General features: G+C 44.1%; 1 protein-coding gene across 1 annotated transcript in view; it reads left to right on the forward strand.

The window, feature by feature from the left end:
* The first annotated feature begins 1,499 nt into the window (after positions 1-1,499).
* The window catches only part of LOC110533671 (spectrin beta chain, non-erythrocytic 4), a 31,069-nt gene continuing 14,220 nt past the window's right edge, over positions 1,500-18,348 (forward strand). The window contains exons 1-10 of the mRNA XM_036990084.2: positions 1,500-2,799; positions 12,901-13,164; positions 13,552-13,782; positions 14,945-15,034; positions 15,293-15,571; positions 15,774-15,904; positions 16,149-16,353; positions 16,628-16,873; positions 17,136-17,270; positions 17,714-17,955. Coding sequence (XP_036845979.2) covers positions 2,671-2,799; positions 12,901-13,164; positions 13,552-13,782; positions 14,945-15,034; positions 15,293-15,571; positions 15,774-15,904; positions 16,149-16,353; positions 16,628-16,873; positions 17,136-17,270; positions 17,714-17,955 — 1,952 coding nt within the window. The 5' untranslated portion in view covers positions 1,500-2,670. The remainder of the gene's footprint in view (positions 2,800-12,900; positions 13,165-13,551; positions 13,783-14,944; positions 15,035-15,292; positions 15,572-15,773; positions 15,905-16,148; positions 16,354-16,627; positions 16,874-17,135; positions 17,271-17,713; positions 17,956-18,348) is intronic.

Here is an 18,348-nt window from a genome sequence, read left to right on the forward strand (position 1 = left end):
ATCCAATCTGATAGAGCTTGAGAGTATCTGTAGAGAAGAATGGGAGAAACTTCCCAAATACAGGTATGCCAAACTTGTATCATCATACCCAAGAAGAGTCAAGGTGGTAATCGCTGCCAAAGGTGCTTCAGCAAAGTACTGAGTAAAGGGTCTGAATACTTATGTAAATATAATATTTACGTTTTTTATTTTTAATAAATTAGCACAAAAAAAAAATGTTTTTGCTTTGTCATTATGGGGTATTGTGTGTAGATTGTTGAGGAAATATATATTTTTTTAATACATTTTTGAATAAGGCTGTAATGTAACAAAATGTGGAAAAAGTCAAGGGGTCTGAATTCTTTCTGAAGGCACTGTAGGTTACATTGTATATCTATAAACATAAAAACCATGGCAACATTGCATCATAGCTACATAGACCGTCTTATTTAAAATGTCTTTGTTGATATTATGGCATCACCTTATCAAGCCCAGCTAACTCCTCCACTCTGCTCACTCTCCAATCAGAACATTCACAGTGTTTTTGGAACACGACATTTTTATACTACTATACTACTAAAAATATTAATTACATTTTCATAATGCTCTATGTAGCTATAATGCAATGTTTATGATGTGTGTATAGATGTGTAATGTATGATTAATGGTACACATTCAATGTAAATTGTTAACATAGATTCATAGCACATGATATTGTAGATGCTGTCAGCATTAGGGAACTTTATAATAAAGCAGGAAGGTGATCTGTGATTTATTCATAATATATCATAGCATCTTGTGCCTTGTTACTTTACTATACAGCTCCATATTGTTCTATAGACTGCATCTTAATTCATAGGTGCTATAAATATGTTTATCTGGCAATATGAAACCATTAATTCCTTGTGTATAGTCTTTATCTTACTATACATTCAGTTGCATGTTCAATTGTTATTCAAGTATATTTACTCATACCTAATCCATATACATGACATAAACTGTCATTGAACGTTCATTGTCAATATCACTGTTTCTGATTTATGTGGAACAAATATTCATGGATTAAAACATTTATTTCAGAGGTCTAGAATTGCTTACAGGTTATGTCTGTGCTGTAAAGTCCTCCACTTCTAAGCCCTGAAATTGTGTTACTGTAGCTACCCAATGAGGTAGCCCTATTTGCTGCTGGTGAACCAAATGCATGCTGGTCCCTTTAAATGGGTGAGAGTGAACGGCATCCGAAGCAGCCAGCTGCACTGTGGGCCATGTGTTCCTGCATCCTCCTCCCCTCTCATTCAGCTGTTTCCAAATGACAACACCTCCCCCTCCCTCTTAAACCTCCTGCTCCCGCTCTGCTTTGCTCTGAGTGCAGTCATTTCTAGTGCAGAAAAATGTCCCTGGTGACACTAAAGGATGACGCAGGCTCTCTCTCGTTTTCTCTCTTTCCTTCTCCTCTCTCTCTCTCTTTCTCTTTTCCAATAGCTCAATATATCTTGCTTTGTTCTATCTCTCCCTCTCCCGCTATATCTCTCTACCTCTACCTCTTCATTTCTCCTTGCTTTCCCTCCCTCCCTCCCTCCCTCCCTCCCTCCCTCCCTCCCTCCCTCCCTCCCTCCCTCCCTCCCTCCCTCCCTCCCTCCCTCCCTCCCTCCCTCCCTCTTCCCCGGCACTGCAGTGCTGGTTGTGATTGCACACATACGTGCACACACACACACCACACACACACGTTCTCACACAGCGGAGCGTAGCTGAGAGGCAGGGACTGCAGCAGTATGCACCAGCCACGTCTGATCTGTGTGGAGACTTGAGGAAGGAGAACTAGGAAGAGGATATAATGTAGCAGTGTCTTACACAACCCAACCCCCGTGCGTACAGTAGCTACATCTCTACTCTGCAGCAGTGGCAACGGTGCATTTCAAGAGTGGACAGCTTATGTTATCTGCCCCCCTCTGACTGCACTGCCTCTGCATCCATCTCCATTCACTCTGCTCCTCCCATTCCACATCTTCATCCTCCTCTTCCTCCTCCCAACTACGGCAACATTAGGCAGGACCACGGACCGTACGAGATTGCCAATGCTGATCACAGGACCCTCAGGTTTGTCCTGTCTGATGGAGTCGTGCTGGTTATGCTAGATCATCATCACCTTCATTAACGACTGGATTCTAATCGAGCTCAGGAGACAAGGAAAGAAAAAACATCCCCCAAAAACGAAAAAGGAGTGTTGGATGTTTGTGACGCTCTTTGTCGGCTCTGTTGGGTTGTTGGCTCTTTTCCTGTATTTGCTTGGTTGTTTTTGCCTTCTCTGAGACCGGCTAGCAGGCACTGCAGCACCAGGAAGGACTGCAGGAGCCGTGAAGTAGTATGGCATGAGGACCCAGGGGCGAGCGAATCGGAAGGGCTTGAGCTACCATTACTGCTGCTGCTGAGGTGCTTATCTTAATTTTTTTTCTCCAGAAAGGGCATCTGGAGGGGGCTGGGTTGGGGTGGGTTGTGACAGTGAAGGTACCCGGGACCCTACAGAGTGGAGTGGGTGTCTCTGGCGTAGAGGAGCCACGCAGATAGGCAGGACGTCCTGTGGGAAAGGAGGAGAGAAGAGAGGAAGAGGGGCTGGCTCAGGCTCGGGCCCCTGATGGTGGCTATTTTTGTCTCCCCTAGCTGAGTGATTGGGGACAGCAGGTAAAGGAAAAGATGCTTATGGGTGCGGGACGAGACACGGCGCGGGATGAGGCCCAGAAGCTTCACAGGAAGTGGCTGAAGCACCAGGCCTTCATGGCCGAGCTGGCCCGCAACAAAGAATGGCTGGCCAAGATAGAGCAGGTGAGTGGAAAGGGCAGGGGAGAAGGTGGTGGGGGGAGGTCAGAGAGAGCAGGTGAATGGAGAGTGCAGGGGATAGGGTGGTGGGGGAGGAGGTCAGAGAGAGCAGGTGGATGGAGAGGGGAGGGGAGAGGGTGGTGGGGGGAGGTCAGAGAGAGCAGGTGGATGGAGAGGGGAGGGGAGAGGGTGGTGGGGGGAGGTCAGAGAGAGCAGGTGAATGGAGAGGGTGGTGGGAGGAGGTCAGAGAGAGCAGGTGAGTGGAGAGGCTGGTGGGAGGAGGTCAGAGAGAGCAGGTGAATGGAGAGGGTGGTGGAGGGAAGTCAGTGAGAGCAGGTGAGTGGAGAGGCTGGTGGGGGGAGTTCAGAGAGAGCAGGTGAGTGGAGAGGCTGGTGGGGGGAAGTCAGAGAGAACAGGTGAATGGAGAGGGGAAAGGGAGGTGGGGGAAGGTCAGACAGATCAGGTGAGTGGAAGGTGCAGGGGGAGGGTAGTGTGAGCACATGATTGAGAGAGGGTTTGTGCTTGGGGAGGATAGTGTGTGTGTGTGTGTGTGTGCGTGCGTGCGTGCGTGTGTAAAAGGGATGGTCACGGCGGCAAGACACACTAGGCATATTGGGGAGGGGGGGGGGGGGGGTTGTCATTACTCCGTTTTGATTACTCAGCCATGAGTAAACTGTAAGCAAATATTGTTATATGCTTCTCTTAAGGACATCCTGAATTTCAAGTTCAAGGTTATACATGTGGAATCATTGTTATGCTTTCTGCATAACTGAAGCAGTAAACCCTGGGCAATGTATTTTTCCCATTGCCTTTTCATCGGCCCATGCTATAGCTACATAACATTGGATTATATTTTACCAGTGTGCTTCTTCCTCAAAATATGTATTATCAATAATTGTATGAAACGTGAACATCATGACAGTTAGTGGGCAATCTATCAAACCTGTGTGCTATTGTCAACATACAATCCATTCTTGGCCTTATTTTATGAATATCCCAACAAGCCTGTATTAATAGCGTAGTACTGTCCAACATGCAATTGTTTGTATGGTAACTAGAGAGGCCTACAGTAAATGCTGACATCCCAGTTCTCTGGTGCTGTTTTATCAGTGAAGACAACCCATACCTGGGTTGGGTTCAATAGAGAGAATATTTTCGAAACTGGGAGGTACTACTTGAACTTGTCCAATAAGAACAAGCCTTGGTGTTACTGTGTGCCCTACTGACCCCGATCCAAGTGTTCTTCAACCACACTGCTGCAGAGAAGCCTGGTGGGAGGCTCATGTGGGTGCTCCACGTTTTAATTAGTTGATTTAACTCGGAATTCCACATCAACCCCTAGCCCATAAACCTAAGGCACTCAGCCAATCAGAAGGCCAGGTGAGGCAATTGACATAATATTGCCATACACAATCCTTTCAGATCTACAGGGACTAGGCTCGATTTAGAATAAGTCTACCCATTCCAGGAAAAGGTCTACTGGATGTAGAAACATTTATTTTGTAAAAGTCTTCACCCCAAGTAAGTCAATTTAGGGCCAGGCTATACTGTGAGAATTAGCTTATCTAGCCCACATGCCCTTTTGAATGCTCTCTTGACCACTATTGTTTATTTAGGCATATCAAGAGATAAATGTAATCGAACAAGTCACTGCATACAAATAACTTGGTATTTGGATTGACAATGACTTATTGTTTAAAAAAACATACAGATGAGCTTGTTAAGAAACTAAGATTTAAAGTGGGCCTTTTTTTTACAAAACTGATCTTGTCTCTCTCTAGTCAGCAGGAAGCAGATTGTGCAGTGAACCTATCTACCTGTTCTTGATGAGGGTGATGCTATTTATCAAAGTGAAACTGCCTCTACTCTTAAACCCCTGGATGCCGTTTCTCATAGTTCATTTTGTTTTATCACAGGAGACAGTTTTAATACTCATCACTGTATTCTTTACCAAAAGGTTGGTTGGACCTCTTTGAAGTCACGTAGAGCACATCATTACGCTCTTTTTGTTTACAAAGCCCTGCTCCACAAGCTTCCGACTTACCTAACTTCACTATTAAGATTTAAAATGACAAGTTATCAAACTCGTTCATAGGGTTGGTTAACTCTGGAGATTCCTATGTTTGTCAGTGCAATTTGTGTCGTGCTGTATTTTACTTGTTTTATATTGTATTCATTTTTTTTGTTTCATGAAATTGTATATTCAGGGCTCCCTTCAAAAAGAGACGCTTGTCTCAATGGTGACTCCTTGCTAAAATAAAGGTAAAATAAAAAAATGAAATAAAAATATATTGGATGTGAAAACAACATAGGACCTAGCTAACTAGCTAACTAATTATTGTGGGTAACACCATTTTGAAAGCCTTAAATGTCTGCTGGATGTCTTAGCCTTAAAATTGTATCGAAGTATATGCTATTTTCATGCATTTCCGGGCACTCTTACCTTTTTTAATTTTCTAAGACTTTTGCAATGTCCTGTGCTTTCCTGCAAGAACGTGATTTTAACCTCAGTTGGAATACCTTCACGATTGACATTTCAATGGATTTCATTTCAATTATTTAATTTATTCCGGTAAATCTGTTTTGTTATTGTAGCAGTTTACTGAAATGATTTTTTCATCGAGCTCATAAGCAAGGTATTTATCTTTTTGCTCTCACATTTCATAGAGTATTATGGCATGATAAACTGAAACACCTCTAATTTATGAAAATGACTTTGTTGATATATATCACAAATGCAGAAGTTTTATATCAAAAGGGATTATTGATAACAAATGTTATATACAGTACCAGTAAAAGGTTTTAGAATACCTACTCATTCAAGGGTTTGTCTTTATTTTTACTATTTTCTACATTGTAGAATAATGTTGAAGACATCAAAACTATGAAATAACACATATGGAACATGTAATAACCAAGAAAGTGTTAAACAGCTTCATGAGGGAGTCACCTGGAATGCATTTCAATTAACAGGTATGCCTTCTTAAAAGTTGATATGTGGAATTTCTTTACTTCTTGATGCGTTTGAGCCAATCTGTTGTGTTGTGACAAGGTAGAGCTGGTATACAGAACATAGCCCTATATGGTAAAAGACCAAGTCCATATTACAGCAAGAACAGCTCAAATGTGCTAAGAGAAACGACAGTCCATCATTACTTTAAGACATGAAGGTCAGTCAATACAGAAAATGTCAAGAACTTTGAACATTTCTTCAAGTGCAGTCGCAAAAACCATCAAGCACTATGATGAAACTGGCTCGCATGAGGACTGCCACAGGAAAGGAAAACCCAGAGTTACCTCTGCTGCAGAGGATAAGTTCATTACAGTTAACTGCTCCTCAGATTGCAGCCCAAATAAATGCTTCACAGAGTTCAAGTAACAGACACATCTCAACAACTGTTCAGTGGAGACTGTGTGAATCAGGCCTTCATGGTCGAATTGCTGTAAAGAAACCGCCACTAAAGGACACCAATAATAAGAAGAGCTTGCTTGGGCCAAGAAACACGAGCAATGAACATTAGACGGGTGGAAATCTGTCCTTTGGTCTGGAGTCCAAATTTGAGATTTTTGGTTCCAACCACTGCGTCTTTGTGAGATGCGGTGTGGGTGAACTGATGATCTCTGCATGTGTATTTCCCACCGTGAAGTATGGAGGAGGAGGTGTTATGGTGTGGGGGTGCTTTTCTGGTGACACTGTCTGTGATTTTTTTAGAATTCAAGGCACACTTAACCAGCATGGCTACCACAGCATTCTGCAGCGATACGCCATCCCATCTGGTTTGGGCTTAGTGCGACTCTCATTTGTTTTTCAACAGGACAATGACCCAACACACCTCCAGACTGTGTAAGGGCTATTTTACCAAGAAGGAGACTGATGGAGTGCTGCATCAGATGACCTGGCCTCCACAATCCTCCGATGGTTTGGGATGAGTCGGACCGCAGAGTGAAGGAAAAGCAGCCAACAAGTGCTCAGCATATGTGGGAACTCATTCAAGACTGTTGGAAAAGCATTCCAGGTGAAGCTTGGTTGAGAGAATGCCAAGAGTGTGCAAAGCTGTCATCAAGGCAAAGGGTGGCTATTTGAAGAATCTCAAATATAAAATATATTTTCATTTGTTTAACACTTTTTTGGTTAGTAGATGATTCCATATGTGTTATTTCATAGTTTTGATATCTTCACTATTGTTATAAGATTGAATGAGTAGGTGTTCTAAAATGTTTGACCGGTAGTGTAAATCAAAATGATATATTATATATATATTATATATAATTATGTATATTATTAGATATATATATATATATATATATATATTAAATATATATTATTACTGAGAGGTTATATGTTATAGCAGAGATTAAACGTGAGGTGATGAATGAATGTCTTATTGAGGATTTGAGAGCCTCTCACCATACCATACGTATCTGAATGCTCACATGGCCATCTTGCTTGTCCATGCATGAAATGTGTCATGCAGTGTACGATGCAATAGTATGCCCCCCTTCATGAGCCTGATGCTGCTCAATGATGCTCAATGTTCTGCCCTGCAGTCAAAGGCAAATGGGTTTTCTAGAGGGTCCAGGTAGTAGGCCTTTTTATAAGCATATGTCTTTGTTTATTCTTGATGTGGCTGTAAAATGAAATTGGATTATATTATAATAAGTGCATGAAATAACCGATCAATCCAACTAGTAATAAAAGTAGTCAGAGAGCAGCAGTACCAAACATTGGTAAATCGCGATCTCTCCAACACTGAGAAATCTTTGGAAAGACCAGGGCCATGTTCAGTAGGACACAAGGTCATGGAACGTTTAGATATACATATATTTGGAAAACAGACAAACCTATTTGCCTTGTAGAGTAAGGATTGGAGATGGTTCTCAAATGGTTGATTTTTAGGAGTGAGGATGTACATGGTGCTGTTGTGTCTGTTGGTAGAGTAGATACAGTATAATATGTACATGCATAAAATAGCTCAGTCATAATCAGTATTCGATGTTAGTGACATACATTTAATACCTGTGATAGATATCTTGGATAAAAGCATCTTACAATTAAGTATGCATTGTTCATTATGTACATACAGTACATCTACAAATGGCTGTGAAATGTCTACTGGTGTCACAGAGAGACCCTCGCTTGAGCTAGAATGACAGCTAGCTCAAAGTGAAAACGGAATGAAAAAGGATACCTGCTCTGCTTCAGAATCATCAGCGTATTTGTATAACCTTTCATACCAGATACCAGATAGATACAGTACAAAAGTACATTAAAAGAATGGACACAGAAGATGTCTCCTCTGTCTGTGGTGACTGTATCCACAAGGCTTCCTAGCGGGGTTTCTGAAGGGCTCTATGTCTATGCTAGCCCCACGCAAGATGTGTTTCAGAGACCCTCGTGTCTTGCTACTCTCGAGAACATCACTTAATCGGCCCCCACCTATCCTTCCTCCTCTCTCTCTCTCGTTACCTGAGAGACCGGGGAGAAAAGATTATGCTGCGTTCTGCTGCGATTTGAGAACTCTCTGTCCTTTTGGAAGGGTTCCCGCCCCGGGCCAATTCCTCTGCTCTCCCTCAGTACTTACTCAGCAGATGGGCCTGAGTCCCAGCTTGGAGCTCTGAGCTGGGACTGGGCCTGAGCTCAGAGCTCTGAATTGGGGCTGTCTCAGTAGAGGCCTCTTCAGTCCCGTGGGGATGCTTGTCTGTAACAAAGAGAGGACTCTGGGGTTTACTTAAGACTGACCTTGTGGCAATGCTTTGCCAATGTCAAATGCTCTGTAAACATAGAAAAACACTGTGTAAACACAAAAACACCTATCTCTCTGGAACACTTGATACTGTCAAACAAAAGCATACGACAGGATCACATCACATCCAGTTGATGTCCTTGGATTCGGTCTGGTGAACATATAATAGTTGAGGTCTGTTGTTGCTGTTTTTAAGGTGTTGGTTTTGCCAGCGAAAAATTAACCATGCACTAGCCTTTTAGTCAGAATCTAGAACTGCGTCAGTCACACGTTGTTTTGGTTGCCCAGAGTAGTAGCTAGAATGTATCTGCACACCCACTTGAGAAACCATGTAGCTGCACCTAGCTAGCTGTATGTAAAGTATCGTTATGGTGATGTCATGGATTAGTTTAGCGTCACAATATACCTGCCAATAGGGTAATTAACAGCAAATGATTCTAACCAGGCCTCTGATGGCATTGTGGGTGTGTGTCTGTATGTGTGCGCACGCACGAGTGTGTGTATCCATGTGAATGCCATGTTTGAGAGAGTGTGAGTGCCTATTGATTTTCATAGGCTACACGTACGGTGCATTCTGAAAGTATTCAGACCCCTTTTCCACATTTTGTTACGTTACTGTCTTACTCTAAAATGGATTAAATAACAAAAAGTCCTCAGCAGTCTACACACAATACTCCATAGATCTGGGGAAAACATTTCTGCCGCATTTAAGGTCCCCAAGAACATAGTGGCCTCCATCATTCTTAAATGGAAGTAGTTTGGAACTGCCAAGACTCTTCCTTGAGGTGGCCGCACGGCTATACAGAGTAATCACGTTCCTTGGTCAGGAACGTGACCAAAAACCTGATGGCCACTCTGACAGAGCTCCAGAGTTCCTCTGTAGAGATCGGAGAACCTTCCAGAAGGACAACCATCTCTGCAGCACTCCACCAATCAGGCCTTTATGGTAGAGTGGCCAGACAGATGCTACTCCTCAGTAAAAGGCAAATGACAGCCTGCTTGGAGTTTGCCAAAAGGCACCTAAAGGACTCTCAGACCGCGAGAAGCAAGATTCACTGGTCTGATGAAACCAAGATTGAATTTTTTGGCTTGAATGCCAAGCATCACTTCTGGATGAAACCTGACACCATTCCTACGGTGAAGCATGGTGGCGGCAGCATTATGCTGTGGGGATGTTTTTCAGCGGCAGAGACTGGGATACTAGTCGGGATCGAGGGAAAGATGAACAGAGTTAAGTACAAATAGATCCTTGATGAAAACCTGCTCCAGAGCACTCAGGACCTCAGCCTGGGGCAAAGGTTCACCTTCCAACAGGACAGCGACCCTAAGCACACAGCCAAGACAACATAGGAGTGGCTTCGGGACAAGTCTGTGAATGTCCTTGAGTAGCCAAGCCAGAGCCCGGACTTGAATCCGATCGAACATCTCTGAAGAGACCTGAAAATAGCTGTGCAGCTACGCTCCCCATCCAACCTGACAGAGCTTGAGAGGATCTGCAGAGAAGAATGGGAGAAATTCCCCAAATACAGGTTTGCCAAGCTTGTAGCATCATACCCAAGAAGACTCGAGGCTGTAATCGCTTCCAAAGGTGCTTCAACAAAGTACTGAGTAAAGGGTTTAAATACTTATGTAAATGCAATTTTTTAGGGGGGGGGGGGGGGGGGGGTTGTGTACATTTGCAAAAATGTCTTAAAACCTGTTTTTGCTTTGTCATTGTGGGGTATTGTGTGTAGATTGATGAGGGGAAATAAACTATTTAAGCAATTTTAGAATAAGGCTGTTACGTAACAAAATGTTGAAAAAGTCCAGTGGTCTGAATACTTTCCGAATGCACTGTATAGTGCATGAGTGTTTGTACAGTATTTTATGTCTGTGTATTTTATGAATACGTGTGCATATGTGTTTGTTATTGTGCTTCTCAGCATACAATGTATTTACATAGGTGTGTGTGCCCTGCACATCCCCCCTCTCCTTTTCTCTTCCTCTTTCTCCTCTCACTCATACCTCCCTCTCCTCTTTTCTTCTTTCTCTCTGTCCTCCTTTCTCCTTTCTCCTCTCCATCTCCTCTCCTCCCCCCACACTGATTTCTCTTCTTCCTTCTCTCTCCCTGTGTGTCAGTGAAGCCAAGGGAGAGGAGAGAGATCTAGCCTGCTTTCTGCTGGCTCTGCATTATGCGAGGAGGAGAGAGTGGCAGAGAAAAAGAGAGAGAGAGGGAGGGAGTGGGAGAGAGAGAGCCAGGGATAGAGCGCTGGCAGCAGTTAAGCATAGAGACGGTGCCAAGAGGAGGAATGCAGCACTGCATTATGAAAGCCAAAGGATAGGTCCAGCTAGAAATATGTTATATTCTGGGTTATTATGTATGTCCCTGCAAGGTATAGTTGATAGCCACACCCGTTATTTTAATTTAGCAGGGTATTTAGAATAAAGGACCAATTTTATTCAGGCTTCTCTTCTTGAAAACTAACATTGCACTAAGCAGGTCTCTACTGCACTTATGGTTATGAAGGTTTACTATGTGTGTATACAGTACAGGACTGTATGTCATTATTACTGCACAATTTCCTATGGCTCCATACGGCTGACTGACATTCAGTGGTCCTTGATACTATAGATGATGAGGAAACGTCTGATATGAACGCTTGTCATAGGAAACACCTCCTGTTCCTCTCAGTCGGAGCATGGGAGGAGACTGTGCAATGCAGAATCTATTTCAGGAGAGCTGGAGTGGAGCCACAGAGAGTCTCATATATATATGATGTGTGTGTGTGTGTATATATATATATATATATATACACACACACAGACAGACAGACAGACAGACAGACAGACAGACAGACAGACAGACAGACAGACAGACAGACAGACAGACAGACAGACAGACAGACAGACAGACAGAGAAGGAAAAGCTTTGATCTCTCTCTCTCCACATCTATCTCCTCGTACAGCTCACATCATGCACAAAGCCCAAGATTTAGAAGAAGAAACCCTCAAGTGAATGCAGGGAACTGTTGTGCTTAGACAGACAGACCAGGGGTATATTAGGGCTTTCCATGCATTCTTTTTTTTAGGTCAGCCCAGGGCTAGGTTTTGTTATACACCTGTCTCTGTGCGCGTTAAAGCCATTCAAGGCACCAGCCTTTTGGCATTACCAGGGCTATTGTGGCTTTGCTCATGAGTTAACATGGATTCAGAGACGAAGATCAGAAATGAACCACACACTTGTTATAGCCCAGAGTTTGAACAAAAGAATATGGGACATTTGGGGACACAACATTGGTGGTCAATCAAAGGGTGTTTGTCTTCCTTTCCCGAAACAACCTTTTAGTTAGGAGTCATGACCTTTAAACAGAGACAGTGCTGTGGTTTTCTGTGGTGTCTTCAAAAGATGATGCTTTGGATCTCTGGGACCCCTAGCCTTTTATTGAGGCACTGTAGACTTGTGTGTAGACACAGATGATTTCCATGGAATTCATGTGAAAGCAACCTGAAATCAGCCTGATTGCAAAAATTGTCCTAGCTTTGTGCAACCTCTGCTCCCGAGTGACGCAGCGGTCTAAGGCACTTCATCTCAGTGCTAAAGGTTTCACTACAGACCCTGGTTCAAGCCCAGGCTGAATCACAACCGGCCATGATCGGGAGTCCCATAGGGCGACGCACAATTGGCCCAGTGTCGTCCGGGTTAGGGGAGGGTTTGGCCGGGGTAGGCCGTCATTGTAAAATAAGAATTTGTTCTTAACTGACAAGCCTAGTTAAATGAAGGTTAAGTAAAACAAATGAAATGGCCATGACAAACATTAGTTTGATATGACGGACGGTCAAGTCACTTATGCATAGGCAGAGAGACATGAAACATTGTCTGTGCTTCAATCTGCTGCAGTCATCTTGCACATTTCACACTTTGCTTTGTTAGTAAGAACTGATCAAAATAGTCATATTGTATGGAGATTGTGTAGCCTGTATTTGAGAGATTTTTCAGCATACTGTACTAAATGAGGAAACAATCAGCACAGCTAGTGAGTAACATCCCTCCAAGGGAAAGCTGACATTATACTAGTGTACATGTTGGAGGGAAGCATTACATCTCCCAGTTGAGAAATATCACTGTTCATTGCTTGATTTAACGTATGAGTTTGAGTTTATCACAGTATCAGCAGCAGAGCAGCTTTACAGTTACGACAATGGTATATGATAATACAGCATGTCACCTGAACTTCCTCAACTTATATTTAACTATATACAAATTAAATAAATTGTTGGCCATGTAAGTGGCCATACTTAGGATAAGCTAAACTAAGAAAATAACTTTGGTAGGGTAAATATGTAACCACTGTTCTCTCTCCTCTTCCCCTCTATGTGCCTTCAGGAGGGCCAGGAGCTGATCGATGAGAAGCCGGAGCTGCGTTCGGTGGTGCAGCAGAAGCTGGAGGAGATCAGGGAGTGCTGGACGGACCTGGAGACCACCACCAAGGCCAAGGCCCGGGCTCTGTTTGAGAACAACAAGCCAGAGCCGGTGGTGAAGAGCTACTCAGACCTGGACCACCAGCTCTCTGGCCTGGAGAAACAGCCCCCCCAGCTGGAGCAGGCTCATCACCTACCCACCTTCAACGAGCAGCTGCAGAAATTTCAGGTGTCTATTTACTGTTATAGGTTGCTTTTCATGATTTTTGCTATGGCAGTTATTTTGTGACAACACATTTGAACTCATTTTATATTAATTCATGTAATATTTCCAATCCAAATGTCTGTTAATGCTATAGAAGCCGTTGTTGTTGACTTTTACATGCCACGTTCCCTGCCATCAGACACTAGGCTGGTTGTCGACATGAAAGAATGAACCGCATAGTTTGTTCCTAAAGCCAGCTAATCCATTACAATGCATTACATTGAAGCACAACACACACAAGAAAATAGCTCAAAGTGCTGTTCAAGCCCATGTGCTGTGTGTTTGGGCATCAGTCTCTCATCATCTGTTCCTAACGTGACCTCCTCTTTCCCACTGGCTGGCCTCCCTCAGTCTCAGATGGGGAACTTGTACAAGGACGTAGGGGAACTAGGGTCCCTCCAGGGGGTGTGCCTCCCCCAGCGAGGCAGCCTGGTGAAGGGTGGCGAGGGAGAAGGGGGCGAGCAGCCAGCCGTAGTGGAGACCCGCATCGTGCGCCTCATCGAGCCCCTGAAGGAGAGACGACGCATCCTGCTGGCCTCCAAAGAGATGCACCAGGTCGCTCAGGACCTGGAGGAAGAGATAGTGAGTGACTGACACACTTCATTACTCCCTGGTGCCTCTAGCCTTTCTTTCCCTATGTTGATTGATTTGATTTAAGTTATTTGACAATTTTTTAAATGCATTCTGTACGAGTCAAAAGTTTGGACACACCTACTCATTCAAGGGTTTTTCTTAATTTTTTTACTATTTTCTACTTTGTAGAATAATAGTGAAGACATCAAAACTATGAAATAACACATATGGAATCATGTATTAACCAAAAATGTGTTAAACAAATCAAAACATATTTTATGTTTGAGATTCTTCAAAGTAGCCACCCTTTGCCTTGATGACAGCTTTGCACACTCTTGGCATTCTCTCAACCATCTTCATGAGGTAGTCACCTGGAATACATTTCAATTAACAGGTGTGTCTTGTTAAAAGTTCATTTGTGGAATTTATTTCCTTCTAAATGTGTTTGAGCAAATCAGTTGTGTTGTGACAAGGCAGGGGTGGTATACAAAAGATAGCCCTATGTGGTAAAAGATCCAGTCCATATTATGGCAAGAACAGCTCATCTCAACCCAATTGAGATGGTTTGGGATGAGTTTGACCAAAGAGTGAAGGAAAAGCAGCCAACAAGTGCCCAGCATATGTGGGAACTCCTTCAAGACTGTTGGAAAAGCATTCCAGGTGAAGCTGGTTGAGAGAATGCCAAAAGTGTGCAAAGCTGTCATCAAGGCAAAGATTGGCTACTTTGAAGAATCTCAAATATGAAGAATCTCAAATATAAAATATATTTTGATTTGAACACTTTTTTGGTTACTACATGATTCCATATGTGTTATTTCATAGTTTTGATGTCTTCACTATTATTCTACAATGTAAAAAATAAAGAAAAATCCTTGAATGAGTAGGTGTGTCTAAACGTTTGACTGGTACTGTACATAACGCCTCCACATGCAAAATATACTTCCCTCTCTCCGTGGCATATTTCCCTCGCTCTCTCTCTCCATCTATTCTGTTATTTTCTGTCCTATAGCCACTTAAGGTCTCTAATATGCTTTTCTAAATAGTTATTATGTTCTGTGGTCAAAGGTTGACGCTGTCTCCCATCCTTTATCAATTAAACCATCAGGGTCTCCTCTCAATGAGATAGGTATGTACAGACGGTCTCTGACCACAATTTGCTGATTTGTTATAGCTGTGGATCCAGGAGCGGCTTCCTCTGGCCTCCTCTAATGATTACGGCAACAACCTGCAGAGTGTTCAGCAGCATGTCAAGATCAACCAGGTGAGAGACAGATGACCTCTATATGAGCACACAACACTATCTCTTCATAGCACAGTATAAACTCAATGACTATCCCTGCTCATCTCAGACCTAACTACAGTCCCCACACAACAGGACACACCGCCATACATTTTTAGAAAGGAAAGCGAAAATGTGAGCTCTTATTGGACAAATTCAGATAATGCCTCCCAATTTCACTCTGTTTCGAGGCATTTTTACCCAGCTAAACATGACCCCTGGTTCTTATTGGCCCGTCAGACACTGCAGAGGGATCTGCAGGGGCGCCAAGCACGGGTGGAGGAGGTGTTGGACCGGGCGGGGATCATCGCCTCTCTGCGGACCCCTGAGGTTGACTTTGTGCGTGAGGGGGCGGGGCATGTGCGTCAGGTGTGGGAGGTGCTGAGGCTGGAGGCGGAGAAGAGGTCTGTGATGCTGGATGTGGTGCTGCTGGCCCAGCAGTACTACAGCGAGGCAGCCAAGGTGGAGTCCTGGCTGGCAGGCCAGAAACTGCACCTCATCAATGAGGAGAAGGGCACGGTACGCATGGGAGGCATGGTATCATGAGATTGAACTGGCAGGGTGGGAATGAGACTGGCCCGTTGGTTAGTAGTCCACAGTGCTCCCGGAGGATCTTTACCATGATTTGCCTAATGTGCCTGTTTTTTTTTTTTTACAAAAAATGTACATGTCTGGTTGATGGTTTGGATTTTGTCCCTAATATGAGGTCACTGTTGTGTAGGACGAGGAGAGCACCCTGCAGCTGCTGAAGGAGCACCTGGCCTTGGAGGCGACAGTGGAGAACTACGCTGAGACAGTGGGCATGCTCTCCCAGCAGTGTCAGCGACAGCTTGAGCTGGGGCACCCAGATAGGCACGGGCAGACACACTGACAGTCACACCCAGGCTCAAACTACATCTAAACACATCCTTCAATGATACTCCAACTCATACCCACAAACAACAGCTAATTCACAGGTGGAATTTTACCATAGACCACACAGAAAATAAAACGGCCTCAGTTTGTATCGGCTACTACATTTCAGTGAATGATCCGTTATTTTACTGTCTACTGTGTCAGTTTCCCTCTCAATATCCCCCCTCTCTCTCTTTGACAGTGAGGGGATCACCAAGCAGCAGTCCCACATAGACCGTCTGTATGTGTCTCTGAAGGACATGGTGGAGCACAGGAAGACCAAGCTGGAGCAGCAGTACTGGATGTACCAGCTCAACAGAGAGGTGGAGGAGTTAGAGAAGTGGATCACTGAGAGGGAGGCCGTTGCCAGCTCCACTGAGCTGGGTGAAGACCTGGAGCATGTCACGGTCAGTCTATCAATCAATCAGGCAATTAATCAATCAATCAATTGACGATGGATGGTCACAATCAGTCCATGGCGAATTACATTGTCATGTGTTTATTCAGTAAACATAATTGTTGTGAGCATTTGAGTGTTTCAACAAAATGCACCATGAAAACACAACTGAATGACACAAAATAAAGTGCAATAGAAATGACAAATGAAATAGAAATGTGAAATACGATACCTGACCTCTATAACTATGGTCCCAAGCTTATTCTGGCCTCTCTCTCTCACAGATGCTACAGGAAAAATTCACCAAGTTCTGCTCAGAGACCAACAGCATAGGCCAGCAGAGGATGGAGCAGGTGAATAAGATGGTGAATGAGATGATAGACTGTGGCCACACGGACGCGGCCACCATAGCTGAGTGGAAGGACGGACTGAACGAGTCATGGGCCGACCTACTGGAGCTCATGGAGACCCGAAGACAGATGCTGGCAGCATCACACCAGCTGCACAAGTTCTTCACCGACTGCAAAGAGGTACAGCTCAGTGTTTCTCCAAGATTATTTTCTAGGTTCCCCAAGATTATTTTCAATAAGCAGAGGGAAACATAGCTAGGTAGGGAGACCTGACCTGCCTGTACAATGGTGGGAGAAACACTAGTACGGTTCGGCTGGATATATATTAGATTACATCAAACATGATAGTGGTTGGAGGTGCTAGTAGACAGTGTAGACACTTAGATTTGTGAATATCCCGGGTGTTGTATTTGTGTCTGTCCTGTGTTGTGCTGTGCTGCAGGTCTTGGCTCAGACTGCGGGGAAGATGAGGCAGTTGCCAGAGGTGAGGGCGTGCCAAGCCAGCATCGCCAACCCTGCCACCCTGCAGAGGCTCATGCTCTCCTTCGAGCACGCCCTCCAGCTGCTCGTCTCACAGGTATTGGTATTTGATTAGGATCACCATTAGCTGTTGTGATAGCAGCAGCTACTCTTCCTGGGGTCCACAAGTGAGTGTAGACGAGGTTATTTGGTGAAATGTCCCCCTCTGACCTTAGAGGACCGTCAATGCACTTTGGCTCTCCTCTAACACCATTCACTCAAATAAGTAATGCTCCTGGAGGGCATGAGGATGTTACAGATGTTAACCCCAAGATACATAGCGCAGTAAATAGAATACCAATATGGACAAAGTGGCAAAGATGAAAGATATTGTGTACCGTATGACTGGAGTCATACTTTTGCCTCAACCCTAGCTAGCACACCTGATTAACCTGGTTGTATTCTAAACTGAAGACCAACCATGATTAGTTGATGATTTGAAGGAGGCATGTCCTAGAGAGGCATGTCCTATACAGAGGCATGTCCTATGGTGTATTCCAGGTAAGGCAACTGCAGGAAAATGCGGCCCAGCTGAGGACCATCTATGCCGGAGAGAAGGCTGAGGCCATCATGAGCAAAGAGCAGGAAGTGATGTCAGCATGGAAGGAGTTACTGGTTTCCTGTGAGGCCAGTCGTGTGCAGGTCACCTCGGTGACAGACAAGGTGCAGTTCTTCTCGGTGGTGCGCGAGCAGCTCATGTGGATGGAGGGCATCATGGGACAGATTGGAGGGGACGACCCCAGGTAAGTAATGGAAAGTCTCCTAACCTGAACTAAATGCTAATTGTCAGCCATTTTGATAATCTCATAACTCTGATACTTGACTTGATAAATCGGCTCTTCTTAGTTTAAGGATAAAAAGGAAATGCATCTGTAATGTATATACCAAACAAAAATATAAAAGCAACATGCAAAAATGTCAACGAGTTACAGTTCATATAAGGAAATCAGTCAATTGAAAAAAATGAATTAGGCACTAATCTATGGATTTCACATGACTAGGCTTGGGCGCAGCCATGGTTGTGCCTAGGAGGGCATAGGCCCACCCACTTTGGAGCCAGGCCCAGCCAATCAGAATGAGTTTTTCCCTGCAAAGGGCTTTATTACAGACAGATATACTCCTCAGCTCTCCGGGTG

This window comes from Oncorhynchus mykiss, chromosome 10 (assembly GCF_057628025.1).
Source record: "Oncorhynchus mykiss isolate SJ-2025 chromosome 10, ASM5762802v1, whole genome shotgun sequence".
Taxonomy (NCBI): Eukaryota; Metazoa; Chordata; class Actinopteri; order Salmoniformes; family Salmonidae; genus Oncorhynchus; species Oncorhynchus mykiss.